Below are 13786 nucleotides of genomic sequence, written 5' to 3'. Positions count from 1 at the left end.
ACACACACACACACAGGCTTTGTCCGTGCACTCAGAGCCACATGAAGGAAGCGGCTTCAATTAGACGAGACGTGCGACAGATCTGGTTTTCAGAGATGATTGTGACTGTGAGGAATAAGAGATCCAGAGAGAGCTTAGGAACAGATAATGACCTCAATCACTGCTAATGCCCAAAGGACCGATGTGCTTTTGTTGTCTGTCCCAGTTTCCCATGGGCAGAAGTGTGAGGAGGGCCACTTCGCCTGTCCAAGTGGGAACTGCATCTCCAGCGTGTGGCTGTGCGACGGCCAAAAAGACTGCGAAGATGGAGCAGATGAATTCCAATGCGGTGAGCCAGCACGTCCTACCTCTCTTCCAAGAGCTTCTACACAATAAACTGAAATAATAGATGAGGTATTTTGCTGCTGTACACAACGTTGTCAGCAGTTGGAAGGATATTTATTTTCCATTAACAAGAAGCTATTTGTTGTAATGTTTCTGTCATTTAAATAGATCCAGGCCTGCAACAATATTAGGTAAAATATGTTAGGAGGAGGCAGGAGGACAAGAGATGATTGTTTATCTTGCCATGAGGCAATTTCTTCTCACTTTGTTTTGCTTCCCCTTATTGTGTGTGTGTGTGTGTTTGAGATTTCTCCAGTGAGCGTTGCTGCCTGTTTGAAAGTCTAATTCCGACCCTGAATCCAGAACGAGGCTGCTGAGGACACACACACACACACACACACACACCCTCCTTCTCTTTGAATTATAATATACAGCACTAGCAGTGTAACAATTAATTAATGAGCCATCAGTCACTGAAACTGTTACACTGAAGATGGAAATATGGGTTCAGTGGGAAGCGGTGACATATGAAAGGATTACACAGCACAATGCCACTCCTCTCCTTTCCTTGCCAGAGGCAGCCGGAGCATTCTTACTTCTGCTTTGATGCGTGCTAATGTATGCAGAACTCGCTATGACAAAGTCAAGATCTCTCCAATTAAGCAGGAGGACCATAATTAAGTCATGGTATGGATTAACGTAATTTGCACTCAAAACCAGCGGCTCACACACGTCCACGTTGCTTTTGGCATCAGAGCTGGGTGTGCTGCCATGTAGGTGGTCAGAGGAGCTGATCACACACAGAATAAGTAACCAGATCTAATGAAGGAATCGATGCAAAAACACTCGATGCCGGTCTGTTGTGTTGTCTCTGCTGTAGACCGACTGTACGGGCTGATGTACAGGAGGTGAAGGGAAAGAGGGCATTCAGCAGTCAGCCAATAATGCTGCTGTTTGTTTGTGGACCAAATGAGTTCTGCATTGCATTGTCTGTCAGGTAGAAGAGCGCAGTGTGAATGTGCGTTTATCAACACACATCCAACACACACATACACACACACACAGGATATTGTTGCCTTTCCTGTTGTCCATACACTACGAGCATGACTCCAGGGATGCCAGTGTTGGTCCAGATTATCATTAATATTAATCTACTGGATGAATTGAGATGCAGTTTGGAGCAAACGTTCATATCGATCAGCAGAAAGTAGTTTACTGACGATTCATCATCCACAAACAATGTGTTGTAATGATTCTGTTTCTGACTTTTTAGCAGATCGTGCAGGTTCCAATGAAATTTAGACTTTAGATCCTTCAGTTTATGACAAAATACCAACAAAGCTAAACACATGGCCGCCAGTCTCTCCTGCCCACACATGTTAGCATGCTAACAGGCTAACCATTTTAAGTTAGCATGCGTGCATCACAGCTTAAACACACGTCTGATGTCATAATTAAGCGCAGCACAGATGAAACGTGACCGCGTTATTACATTAAACGCCGGAACTGGATGCCGACGTGATAATTAAAAGGCCCCTTTGTTCACATTTAGTCACAAACAATAGAAGGAGGCAGCTCAGTGCCATTCTTCACATTTAAAGCTTTTGGAGCTATCTGATTTATTTAGTAAATTGCCCATGAACGCTGTTAGAGGGATGCATAACACATGAACGCCATTTCCATTCCTTTATCTAGAAATGTCATTGTGGCCCATGTGAAATGATAATATCCCACGCTTCAAATGCGCGTACATCGGAACTGATATAAAATTATGCCATAATTCTTTGAGAAGTTGAAGAACCGAATAGCTTTTCCAGGACAAATAGACAATATTCCCGTTCCCGTTTGAGTTAATTATCATATAAAAAGGCCCAGCCACTGATAATCTGACTGCAGAGGCACCGTGGTTGGAGGGAAATGTCATTGCATTTGAGAAATTCTAAATTCACATCTGATTAGACGGAACAGTCATTTGTCACTTCACAATGCATAACGCGCTTTTCCACTGTGCGAAACACTATTGAAAATGAGACATGAAAGAGTTCCTTTGATACGTTTAATGTGCTGTAGACCTGCTATTTTGTTCTACACTTGAAGCAGCTGTTTGCATTTGAAGTGCAAATTCGGTATCGCGCTCAGAAAGTCTGGATAATCACGGTTTCCAGATTTAGCCATTTAATGTTTATCTCGTCCTTATCTTACATCATAGTACCGGGATGTGTACATAAAGCCGGTGTGATGAACAAAGTCTCGCAGGAAGGAAGGCGACGCAGTGTGAGCTACCCCCCATCCCTACCCCCCGCCCTCAGCTGGATCCGTCAGTCCCGGTGCTGTGGTTTGACCTGCAGCACACATCCCTCTTCCTTCTCTCAACATCTTATCAAAGCTCTGGCAGACTCTGCCCGGCTTGACATCTGAGAGAATGAGACCAGAGAACGGCTCCCCGGGGAGAGTAGGTGACTCGGTGACACAAATTCAGCACAGCTTATGAATAAACCGGCATCTACGTTTGACACAATAGTTTTTACGCAGCAATCAGACGAGTGCTCGACACCCAGCTGTTCCCTGACACCCTCTGAACCCTAGTTTCTTTAAAAAAGAGAGAGAGAGAGAATGAACTTTTAATCAATACTGGAGCACTTTGATAAGATATTAAAGACAGAGTCAGCAGTTCTGTAGAAGAAAAACCAACATACTGACCACACCAAGCATCCACTGTGGAAAACTGCTTTAGACAAAACCACAGTGACAGGATAGTATTTGTAGCTACGCTAACTAGCAAGGTATGTAGCTTAGCATTCTGAACTGTGCATCGATCCAGATAATCTCACTGGGCCAGAGAAGTTTGTGTTCTTTGTAACCCTCAGTGGTCCTTCGTAGATGTTATATGGACGAATACCGTGATGGAGATAAAGCTCATGTTAGCAACGCTGTGGGTTTGCCAACAGTAGCTGCTGTAAAGCTAACATCAACAGCATGAGTCTGCAAACTAGAAAGTGAGCTGAATGTCCACGGTCAGGTCATGTAGAGCTGAACGGTGGGGATTAGATATTATGACATTAGCAAAGTGGACAGAACAATTCTGACCTGTTGGTTCTGGACTGCAAGACATCATCCAGGCAATTAGTCAGATCAACTTATCTTTTGTACTTTATGTAAAAATATTACTAATTCAAGGTAACTGAACTTAAAGTAGAGCTGCAAGGTGGATCAGTTGGTAGCACTGTTGCCTCACAGCTAGAAGGTCGCCGGTTGGCGTCCTGGTGAGGACACCCGGGATCTTCCTGCGTGGAGTCTCCATGTTCTCCCCGTGCAGCGTGGGTTCTCTCCGGGTTCTCCGGCTTCCTCCCACAGTCCAGAAACATGCTGAGGTTAATTGGTGATTGTAAATTGTCCGTAGGTGTGTGCCTGTCCAGGTGAACCTGCCTTCACCCTGAGTCGGCTGGGATAGACTCCGCCCCCCATGACCCTGGTGAGGATGAAGGTGTAGAGATGATGGATGGATGAACTTATTTTATTCTATTTTTTAAACCCAAGTTCTTATAACATGAGTCGTTCTGATTTGAAATGAGGAGTTGAATGAATGAACAGCTCAGAGTTCACTCAACTCATTAGATTTAATTCAGAAGAAAACCAAACTGGCTCCCAGTCAGACTTCCCAGGATGCCTTGTTGGAGAGTTAAACCTCCCCAGAGATGTTTTGTAGTTTGAGAACGCAGACATGGAGGAATGTGTTGTATGTCTTTGTTAAAGTGAAGTTTTGGTTGTTTCTTTTCATGATTAAACTATTTTAACGGTGATGAAGGTCAGCGCTGAGCTGCAGACTGATGATTCCTCTCACAGCTGGGAGCTGCCTCACACATTGTCTTTGTTCTCACTCTGGTCAGAAAAGCTTTCAACAGTCGTGGCTCCAAGTTCTCAGTGTTAACTAATGAGAAACACTTTAAACTGAGAAAATGTCAAATGTCTTTGTGTGTGTGACTCGTTTATTCAATCTGTCATCATGACTTTAGTGAACTCGTCTTCTTAATTGTTTCTGTTCCTCAGCCAGTTTTCCACTTTAACAACTCTTTCACTTTTCAACTAATTAACCATCTGAGGTTCAGTTAGCTCGACTTTTCTAACAAGTCTGTTGGTCCGAGCCGGATCGTAGCGTTTATTTATTATACTTCTTGGTTTTGGCTTTTTATTCAGCCATCTCTAAGTCTTGACATGTTGAGAAGTTCAGAACATAACCATGACCCAGATTTACCATCCACCTCACCACCACCTTCTCCACCTCCTCCACCTCCTCCACCACCTCCGTCCTGTGCACCATGACCAGCGCCCCCTGTTGCTGACTAGCTGGAAAACTGTTGAAGCCACTTTGTCTCTTTCCCATTTCCAGGGAAGCCAGCCAGGCCTGTGCACCAACACACACACAGGATGAAGCGCTAGTGAACCTCCAGGAGATATTTGCTGAATTTGACAAAATATATATATTGGATTATAGTCGCTGACTGCACCTTTAATCTCAGTACTTCTTTGTGTTGGGTTGATTTTATTTTATTCCGCTGCACAGTAACTGGGAGCATTCATCAAATGTCTTCTTTTGAGAGAGAAAAGGGGGAAAGAAGTGCTATTTACAACGCTTGTGAGGCAGCTCTGCTCACGAGGGCTGCTAAGCAGAAAATCTGCAGAGAAAAACAAGCAAGCCAAGGGGCAAATAAGCGCGAGGCCGCTTGTTGTGTTTTGATTAAAAATGCTCTGTCCCTTCTACAGGCTACGGAGCTTCTGTTGTTGTTTCCTCCTCACTTTGTTTGATTTATGGCATTGAAATTCTTCCTCCTTCTACAGATTCCTCGTGCTTGTGGAACCAGTTTGCCTGCTCCAAGAACAAGTGCATTGCCAAGCAGTGGCTGTGTGACGGCGAGAACGACTGCGAGGACGGCCTGGACGAGAGCGTGCAGATTTGCGGTTAGTGAACCTGCAGATGTCATCGGGGATGTGCTGCTGGTGTGAAAGGTTGCATCCAACGATATGACTTGCAGTAGTTTCATGTGTTTCTCCGGCAGACGTGGAAACGAACGGACAGAAATGAAACAGTCTTAATGAGGCAACAAATGAGACCAAAGGCATTTCTGATAATTCGAGGGAGCACTGAGGCAAATAGATTTTTTTTCTCCTCAGCGCTGAAGCCTGAGAGGCATAGCTAATTCAATGGGCCAAATGATCAGTGTGTGTGCGCATGTGTGCAATGAACTCTACAATAAAATGAAACGAATCCAACCACCATAAAGACGCTGGAACTGTCTGAACACTGATTGGTGTCATTTCATCGTAATGGAGTCAAATAATAACGAAATGCTCCAAAGGTTTCTCAGGTGCAGTCCTCATCAACAGCGAGATGTGCGTTTTGGTTAATTGACCTGCTGTACTTACTTTTGTTTCTCAGCGCGACCGATTCTTCTTCTGGTCCGCTTTGCCTTAAAGGGCAGCGCTGAGATAAAAGCAATCGCTGACTCATAGAGTTCAGGTAAATAATTGTTATTCACAAAAGCAAAGTCATTATGTGTTAGTTCTGCACCGAAAAACTGCTGCGCAAAGAAAATTAGAGTTTGCAGGCGACCATGCAGCGGGTACACCGTCGTGCTCAGATTTATTCATACCCTCCCATTAAAGAAAAGGCAAAGTTCATGATAGTCCTCAAATAACGAGAAACTGAAAAAAGTAATAATAAATAAAAATTTGCTAAATTATAATTTAGTGAAATAAGATGTTGCTTTTGAATTGTGGTTGAAAAGAATAATTAAAAAAAAATAAAATAAACTGTTCCGGACAAATTACAGCACTTTTATTTATTATTACTTTTGTCAGTTTCACCTTATTTCAGCTGTTTTTTTTCCTTTTTTAATGGGAGGATATGAACACATCTGAAGACAACAATAAGTTCAAAAACATACCTGTAGTTATATCTAACATCGTCTGATATATTCTGTGAGGGCAGGACAAGGTGCTATGATGTACTGAAATGACTCGTAAGTCTTCACCGATAAGAGAAGGTAAAAAAGAACAAAAATAAAAATAAAAATCTGCTTCAGTTCAGTGATGTTTCTGCTCCTTTATCTTTGCTGTGTTTTGCCCTCCGTATTGACCGGCTGTTGACGGTGCACCGTGTGGTCCTGTGTTGTTCTCAGGTGCAGTGACTTGTGCCCCGGGGCTGTTCAGCTGCCCCGGCTCGTACGCCTGTGTTCCGAAGCGCTGGCTCTGTGATGGTGAGCGGGACTGTCCTGATGGGAGTGATGAACTGTCCGCGGCTGGCTGTGGTAAAGTCAAAATATGGAACAGCTCACTGCAATCATTAAAAACAAAGAGAGAAAGAAAGAAAGCAGCACCACACATATAGACATGGTAGATAATGTGAGGGTTTTACAGCCTTGACTAAGTGGTGCAGTCTGGATTGTTTCTGCTTTGATTTAAGCCTACTTAACAATGGAAAAAAAACACAATTAGACAACACAGAGACCAGTGGATTAGCATAAGGCTTATGTTATGTTGGAGACATATTGCACGCCATGCTGAGAGGGAAATGTTTATCCATTGATTAGCTCTTGAACCCTCTTCTTTCCGTGCATCAGCGCCCAACAACACATGCGACGACAGCTCGTTTCGCTGCCGCAACAAGGCGTGCATCCCCCAGCGGTTCGTCTGCGACCACGACAACGACTGCGGAGACGGATCTGATGAGTCGCTGGAATGTGGCAAGTAGATCTATGTGGCTCGCTTGCACCTGATATCCACCAGAGGTGTTGCTCCCATTGAAAGCTGCACGGGGAAAGTTTGAAAGTTTGCTGAAGTAGTGACAGTGGGTTGATGGAGATCTAACAGCTTCAGGCCAGATGAAGAGAAGAAATGAAGTTAAACTAAAACATGTGAGGACAGACTGGTTTGGACTCACAATGAAATCATTTACACTTGATTACAAACCCTTTATTCAACCATATCGGCCAAGTAGAAACTAAACTAAATAACGTACTAGAAGAGACTTTGGAGGACAGTTTTTTACTCCGTGGACCAGATGTCTGCAAAACTCTACAAAGACACAATACTGTTGTTTGGAGTGATGGAGTTTAGATTTTTTATTTATTTTTTCCTCTGAATGTGCTTTTATAATACTTGTAAGCATACTGTTACACCGGGTTTATTTGGGCATTAACAGTCCACAGTGTAGAAGCAGCTCTCCATTGCAGCCTTGATTTATGATGACTGGCTGATGAAATATGTGTATTTATACTTGAAATATTGGCCACTGCAGCTGTGAGCGCCATCACACCTCCAGATGGCGTGAGTCGTTGATCAGCAGCGATTCCATTCACAATATGAGGCTGCATCATTATAATATGAACAATGGTCGTAAAAATCTTGCCTGTGCAGCTTTATTTTCCATAACTGACACTTTATTCTGATAAAGATGCGCCTTAATATAAAGCTGTGACGCTGCCAAGTTGACTTGACGCCGTCTGTCCCGCCTCAGTGTACCGCTCCTGTGGATCGGGGGAGTTTCGCTGTGGGGACGGCCGCTGCCTCCTCAGCTCTCAGTGGGAGTGTGACGGCTACGCAGACTGTCCCGACCACTCCGACGAGCTGCCTCTGAACCTCAAATGTCTGGCTGCAGGTAAGACTGTTGTTTGGCTTTCAGCTGGAATCTCTTCATCAGTGTCACCGGCGCCGCCGCTCGTCCAGGAAAGTGGTGGGTACATGTGCCGGAAACAAAAAGGCGGCGCGACAAGAAGAGATTCTCTGAGAAGGAATTAATCTGTCAAGATCCACTTTCAGGTCAACACACATTGTTGAGGCATTGCAGGGCGTCGTGCCCGTGACAGTCATGTCTGGCTCTTTTCAGGAAGCTTGTGCAACGGCTCCTTCTTCATGTGCTCCAACGGACGCTGCATTTCTGAGGGGAACCTGTGCGACGGGAGAGACGACTGTGGAGACGGGTCGGACGAGAGGAACTGCAACGTGAACGAGTGCTTGAACCGCCGAGTCAGTGGGTGCACGCAGGACTGCCAGGACCTTCCAGTGGGGTACAAGGTGAGGGACTGGTCATGGTGTGGTAGAATGAAGGTGCTATCCGAATCAGCTGTGGGAAACAGTTTGTTCAGTAAGAGTAGTACATCCGGGCCCTGTTGTATCTCATCTGGTTGAGCTGGCGACCCATGTACAGGGGCTGTAGTCCCCGATGCAGCAGCCATGGGTTCAAATCCCGCTCATGGTCCTTTGCTACAACCCCTTCCCTGATTCTTCTCCCCACTTTCCTGTCTCTCTTTTAACTGTCTTATCAAATAAACGCAAAAAGGCCAAAAAAAATAACTTAAAAAGAGTACTGCAGGTGGATCAGTGGTTAGCACCGTCGCCTCACAGCTAGAAGGTCGCCGGTTGGCGTCCCGGTGAGGACACCCGGGATCTTCCTGCGTGGAGTCTCCATGTTCTCCCCGTGCAGCGTGGGTTCTCTCCGGGTTCTCCGGCTTCCTCCCACAGTCCAGAAACATGCTGAGGTTAATTGGTGATTGTAAATTGTCCGTAGGTGTGAATGTGAGTGTGCTTGGTTGTCTGTCTCTAAGTGTAGCCCTGTGATAGACTGGTTACCTGTCCAGGTGAACCTGCCTTCACCCTGAGTCAGCTGGGATAGACTCTGCCCCCCATGACCCTGGTGAGGATGAAGGTGTAGAGATGATGGATGGATGGTCATCCAGCTAAAAGTTAAAGCAAGCAAGAGTAAAGGCTCAGACTGGATACCAATTGGAAAAATACAGACGGATGACAAATGAAATGAAAACCAACATGAAGGTTTTAGGAAGGTGTTGGACCTCCACATTCTGCCAGAGGAGCTTTGATGCTCCTTGGCGTTGATCCTTAAGATCTCTGGGACCCGGCTGGAAGGATCAAACACTGTTCCTCCAGAAGATTGTTCCCTATTTGGTCTTTTAATGATGGCGATGGCTAGCGATGTTCAGTCAGGTTGAAATCTGGTGACTGAGACGGCAGCGGCATGTGGTTCACGTGGTTTCCTTGGCGTCCTGTGGATCGAGGTATTGTCATCCAGGAGGAGACCACTCCCATCAGGATAGGAGCGTTTCATGAAAGGATAAAGGATCCTTTTACTGCAGCAATCAAGGATTCAATTTGTCACTTCCCTCTCTGTACAGGAGCAGAACAAACTGATGCAAATGTGCACAGAGTTGTTTGTAGCGATGATTCACAGCGATGACGTGGCCTACTTCACACTGTGTGACAGGCATTACAATATTACACACCACCACAGTGTAAGATTGTGTCTCAGTTCTGAGCATTAGCACCATTTTTAATTCAGTAGCAGGTAAAATGTAGAGCTTATTTTAGTGTAGCGTGGCCATGAATGATTAATGCCGGATAATGAATCAGGCCCAACTTTGCACATCATTAAAAGATGGGTAGGGGCATATATATACATGTAGGCTCGCACTTTCTGAATAACCTTGAAAACTGTAAGGTGAGTATAATGATATGCCAACAATGATCTAAGCTCCCTCGCTGCGCCGTGCGATTACCTGGCAGTGGTGGCATGTGACGGCAGATATGAATCCAGGTCAAGGCCACAACCGCTGGAGTGTTTCGATGGCTGTCCCTGTTGTCAGGCTGTGGTGGTTCTGTGCCTTCATCCCTGGATTTTCCTCTCCTGCTCCTCGGCAAGATGGTGTTTACTGCATCAGAAAAGTGGCTGAAAGCACAGAAAAACTCCTCTTCCTTGTCGCGACGGGGGCAAAGCCGGACAGAGAGCACATCACTGCAGACTCTTAGCTCATCCATTTGTGACCCGAACAGGAAGATCAGCAGAAAGGCCCTCAAGGTTATAACTTTGGATAAGAAAGGGATTTGCAGTGGGTTCAGAGCAGCTGATACAAGCACTTTGAGTTATTTTTTGGGGGCCCTGGTCACTGATGTGCGATGGGATTTTTTGAACCAAGGAGCAGTGTGTCTGTATCCCGGCGTTGATGTCATCATGTACGTATGGGGCTGGATTTCTGTGCATCTTCATCGCTCACTTGCATAAATGTAAGAAAACAACACTGCAGTCTGTCAAAGTGCTGTGAAAGTGCAACATGCTGTAATAACGTGATGCATCAGAGAATAATTACTTTTCAGTAGAAGTTCATGACAGGGCTGCACGGTGGCTCAGTGATTAGCATCGTCGCCTCACAGCTAGAAGGTCGCCGGTTGGCGTCCCGGTGAGGACACCCGGGATCTTCCTGCGTGGAGTCTCCATGTTCTCCCCGTGCAGCGTGGGTTCTCTCCGGGTTCTCCGGCTTCCTCCCACAGTCCAGAAACATGCTGAGGTTAATTGGTGATTGTAAATTGTCCGTAGGTGTGAATGTGAGTGTGCTTGGTTGTCTGTCTCTAAGTGTAGCCCTGTGATAGACTGGTTACCTGTCCAGGTGAACCTGCCTTCACCCTGAGTCAGCTGGGATAGACTCCACCCCCCACGACCCTGGTGAGGATTAAGGTGTAGAGATGATGGATGGATGTTTAGTTAAACTGAGGCTTTATCCTGCATGTCCTGTGTTCACCATCGTTATGTTTTGATTGTGTCCTCTGTGTTCAGTGTAAATGCTGGCCTGGTTTCCATCTGAAGGATGACGGGAAGACCTGTGTGGATGTTGATGAATGCGTCACGACGCTCCCGTGCAGCCAGCGCTGCATCAACACTTACGGCTCCTTCAAGTGCCTGTGCGTGGACGGCTACGAAGCCTTGGATCGCAACCCCAACACATGCAAGGCTCTGTCAGGTCAGCTGCATCTTCAGTTCCTTCATTTGCAGAGCTGTGGTGCTCTACTCGTCCTCTAATGCTGCGTGTTCCCGTTCCAGCTGAAGAGCCCTTCCTCATTATGGCGGACCACCATGAAATACGCAAGCTGAGTGTGGATGGCTCAAATTACACCATCTTGAAACAGGTAAGCGATTGTCATCGAGGATTAGTGTTCGCCGCTATTAGATGGGCACACTGCTGAGAGGCAGACAACAGATCGCCAATGAAATTACTACCTCGCCCTCTTTTTGTGTTTCATTTCAAATCTCCTCTTGTGTCTAGTGTGTCAGGTACATATGGAGGAATATGGGTCTGAATGCCCGGTGTTTGAAACTTTTGAAAACGTAATGACAGTTTAATTGTATTCAGTTCCCTCACAGAGAATCTAGACAGATAAAGTCAGTGATGCCACGTTCAGGTTGCTTTCTACTGCAGACATGGAGGATGATCCTGTTGAGATGGTCATCTGTTGCTGTGCCCAGGGACAGATTGGTCATTATCACAGTGAAAGAAAATAATGTCAGACTTAAATAAGGCACATTTGTTTTGAAGCATCACTTTATAGATCTGAGTCGCTCCAGATTCAGTCGGACATTAAAGGAAGACGGACAGAGAATCCATTTTCACTGAAGACGATGTGTTAGTGCATTAAAATGTGAGCTGAATGCACTCCTTAGCCTCGATGAGGTGTTTTATAAGCTTGTTTAAAACCTGAAAATGGTGCACAGACCTCTGTCAAGTATTGTTCTGTTAAAGTGGCATGTCCGCTGTGGTTTCCCTCTCATGAGGAGGAATACTGGCAAAGAGCAAAGTCGCCCTGCTGAGGAGCACATGGAAAAGCTATTCCAATCATTTCTGGGTCTCATCACTGCTGCTCTGGGCAATGCTTAAATCTGACTGTAGATTACCACAAATGGGCGGCTGTGATTGGCTATAAATCACCTCTCAGGTATCCTGTAGGCTCGTCTCTCCGTCATATTAACCTCTCGACTCGATGCACTCTACTTTCTGCATGGGAGTGCTCATCAGCCACAGCTCACTTTAATCACCGCATGTTATCAGCGGCTGACCTCCAATTACTTCACCGCACTATTATGAAGCCCATTCACATGAAATCTATCATGATATTATGCAAATTCCTAATAAGCCAATCACTCCCTATATGTATTGCTTTTGCTTTTAGCATAATTTTTTCTTCCTGCCACAAAGTGACTCACGTCGCCATTGTTTCCCTCCGACGCATTATTAAAACCCACTTTTGGCCGCTGGCTAATTAGAGTTGAAACATCGTGCTCAGGCTTTTAAAGAAGGTGATGATTTGCAATTATTATTATTTATTTATTTTTGCATAATGAGGCTTTATGAGATTTCGTTCCATTTCGACAAAACAGCCCAAATAAAGCTAATGGAAAGAAACCAGTGATTTCACTTCATGTGCAACTACAGTGTTTGTGAAATTACTTCTTGTTCGACGATATCAGCACGTCGACTGGCAGCTGTTACTATAGAAACGGTGCTCGGACTGGTAGCCAAGAGCAAAACCAGAGTTATCTGACCATCAAACTTCGGTGACGTCGCCTGAAGGTTTCACTGTTTTTCAGAAAGAGTTGATTATTTGGAGCAAAAAGCAGCGAGATGCTCGTAGTTTTAACACCTTTCTGCTATTTTTAGTTTAATCCTTATGTGGATGTTGTTTTTAAATCTGATTCCGTGACACGCTTTTGATTAATTTCATAGCTGCCAAACCGTCTACAGGGAAAATGAGCAGAAAATGCAGTCGTGTTGTCGACGCCGTGATAAAGGGGGGCGTGCAGGTTTCATCTTTATAGCTGCTGCTCGGAGTAGAGGAAGATTCCCCCGAGGACACTTTGGCGCCTGTCGGTGCGGGTGTTGATGATCTGATGAAGACGTCTCATTTCGCCTGTCGGATTATCTGACATCTTTCCTCGGCGCCCGCAGCGTGAGGCGGCGGGGGCGGGGCCACTTGTTTGGCTGACGGTGGGGTCCTGTGAGCGTGAGGAGGAGGAGAGAACCTCACTTCTTCTGCTCTGATAGGACCACAACTTGCTCACCTCTCGCTCCTCAAATGGTTTCCTGGAAGCTCGGGAGCCGATGGGAAAACCAGCCAATCAATAAGGCCTGTGCATCACACGGAGACGCAGGAGCAGCTGGGCTTTTGTTTGTTTGTTTGTTTGTTTGTTTGTTTCTTATGTATTTCCACTTTTGGAGGCAGATTGTTGGTTAAAACTAACATCTATCATTAATCCAATGGGGACTTTTTAAACAGGTGCATTTAAATATAATGTGCCACATATTAGTTTAAATGTAGTGTTTGGAATTTAATAATTACATTTATTCTCACATTGTCGAATACTTTTGTTTAAAGTTAATATCTTTACCCGTCACAGGAAGTTAGTTTGATTTGAACTAAAGTGGTATTTTTCTACCTGCAGGGCCTCTACAACATCATCCACCTGGACTTTGACTACAAGAAGGAGTTCATCTACTGGGTGGACTCAACCCGGCCGAGCGGTCGAAAGATCAACCGGATGCGCCTCAATGGGAGCGACCTGAAGGTACCGCAGGATCACGCTGTTTGGACCGCGTGGACGTGGTGTCTTTTACCACTTTAGCTGAGA

General features: G+C 45.3%; 1 protein-coding gene across 1 annotated transcript in view; it reads left to right on the top strand.

The window, feature by feature from the left end:
• lrp1bb (low density lipoprotein receptor-related protein 1Bb) overlaps positions 1-13786 on the top strand; it is a 187997-nt gene that overhangs the window by 127287 nt on the left and 46924 nt on the right. Inside the window, exons 50-58 of the mRNA XM_008282795.1 lie at positions 194-328; positions 5161-5280; positions 6501-6629; positions 6942-7064; positions 7838-7978; positions 8207-8394; positions 10943-11126; positions 11207-11292; positions 13601-13723. Coding sequence (XP_008281017.1) covers positions 194-328; positions 5161-5280; positions 6501-6629; positions 6942-7064; positions 7838-7978; positions 8207-8394; positions 10943-11126; positions 11207-11292; positions 13601-13723 — 1229 coding nt within the window. The remainder of the gene's footprint in view (positions 1-193; positions 329-5160; positions 5281-6500; positions 6630-6941; positions 7065-7837; positions 7979-8206; positions 8395-10942; positions 11127-11206; positions 11293-13600; positions 13724-13786) is intronic.

Source organism: Stegastes partitus, unplaced genomic scaffold (assembly GCF_000690725.1).
Source record: "Stegastes partitus isolate 25-593 unplaced genomic scaffold, Stegastes_partitus-1.0.2 Scaffold286, whole genome shotgun sequence".
Taxonomy (NCBI): Eukaryota; Metazoa; Chordata; class Actinopteri; family Pomacentridae; genus Stegastes; species Stegastes partitus.
Note: the sequence above shows the minus strand (reverse complement) of the source record. Positions and strands in the feature narration are given on the sequence as shown.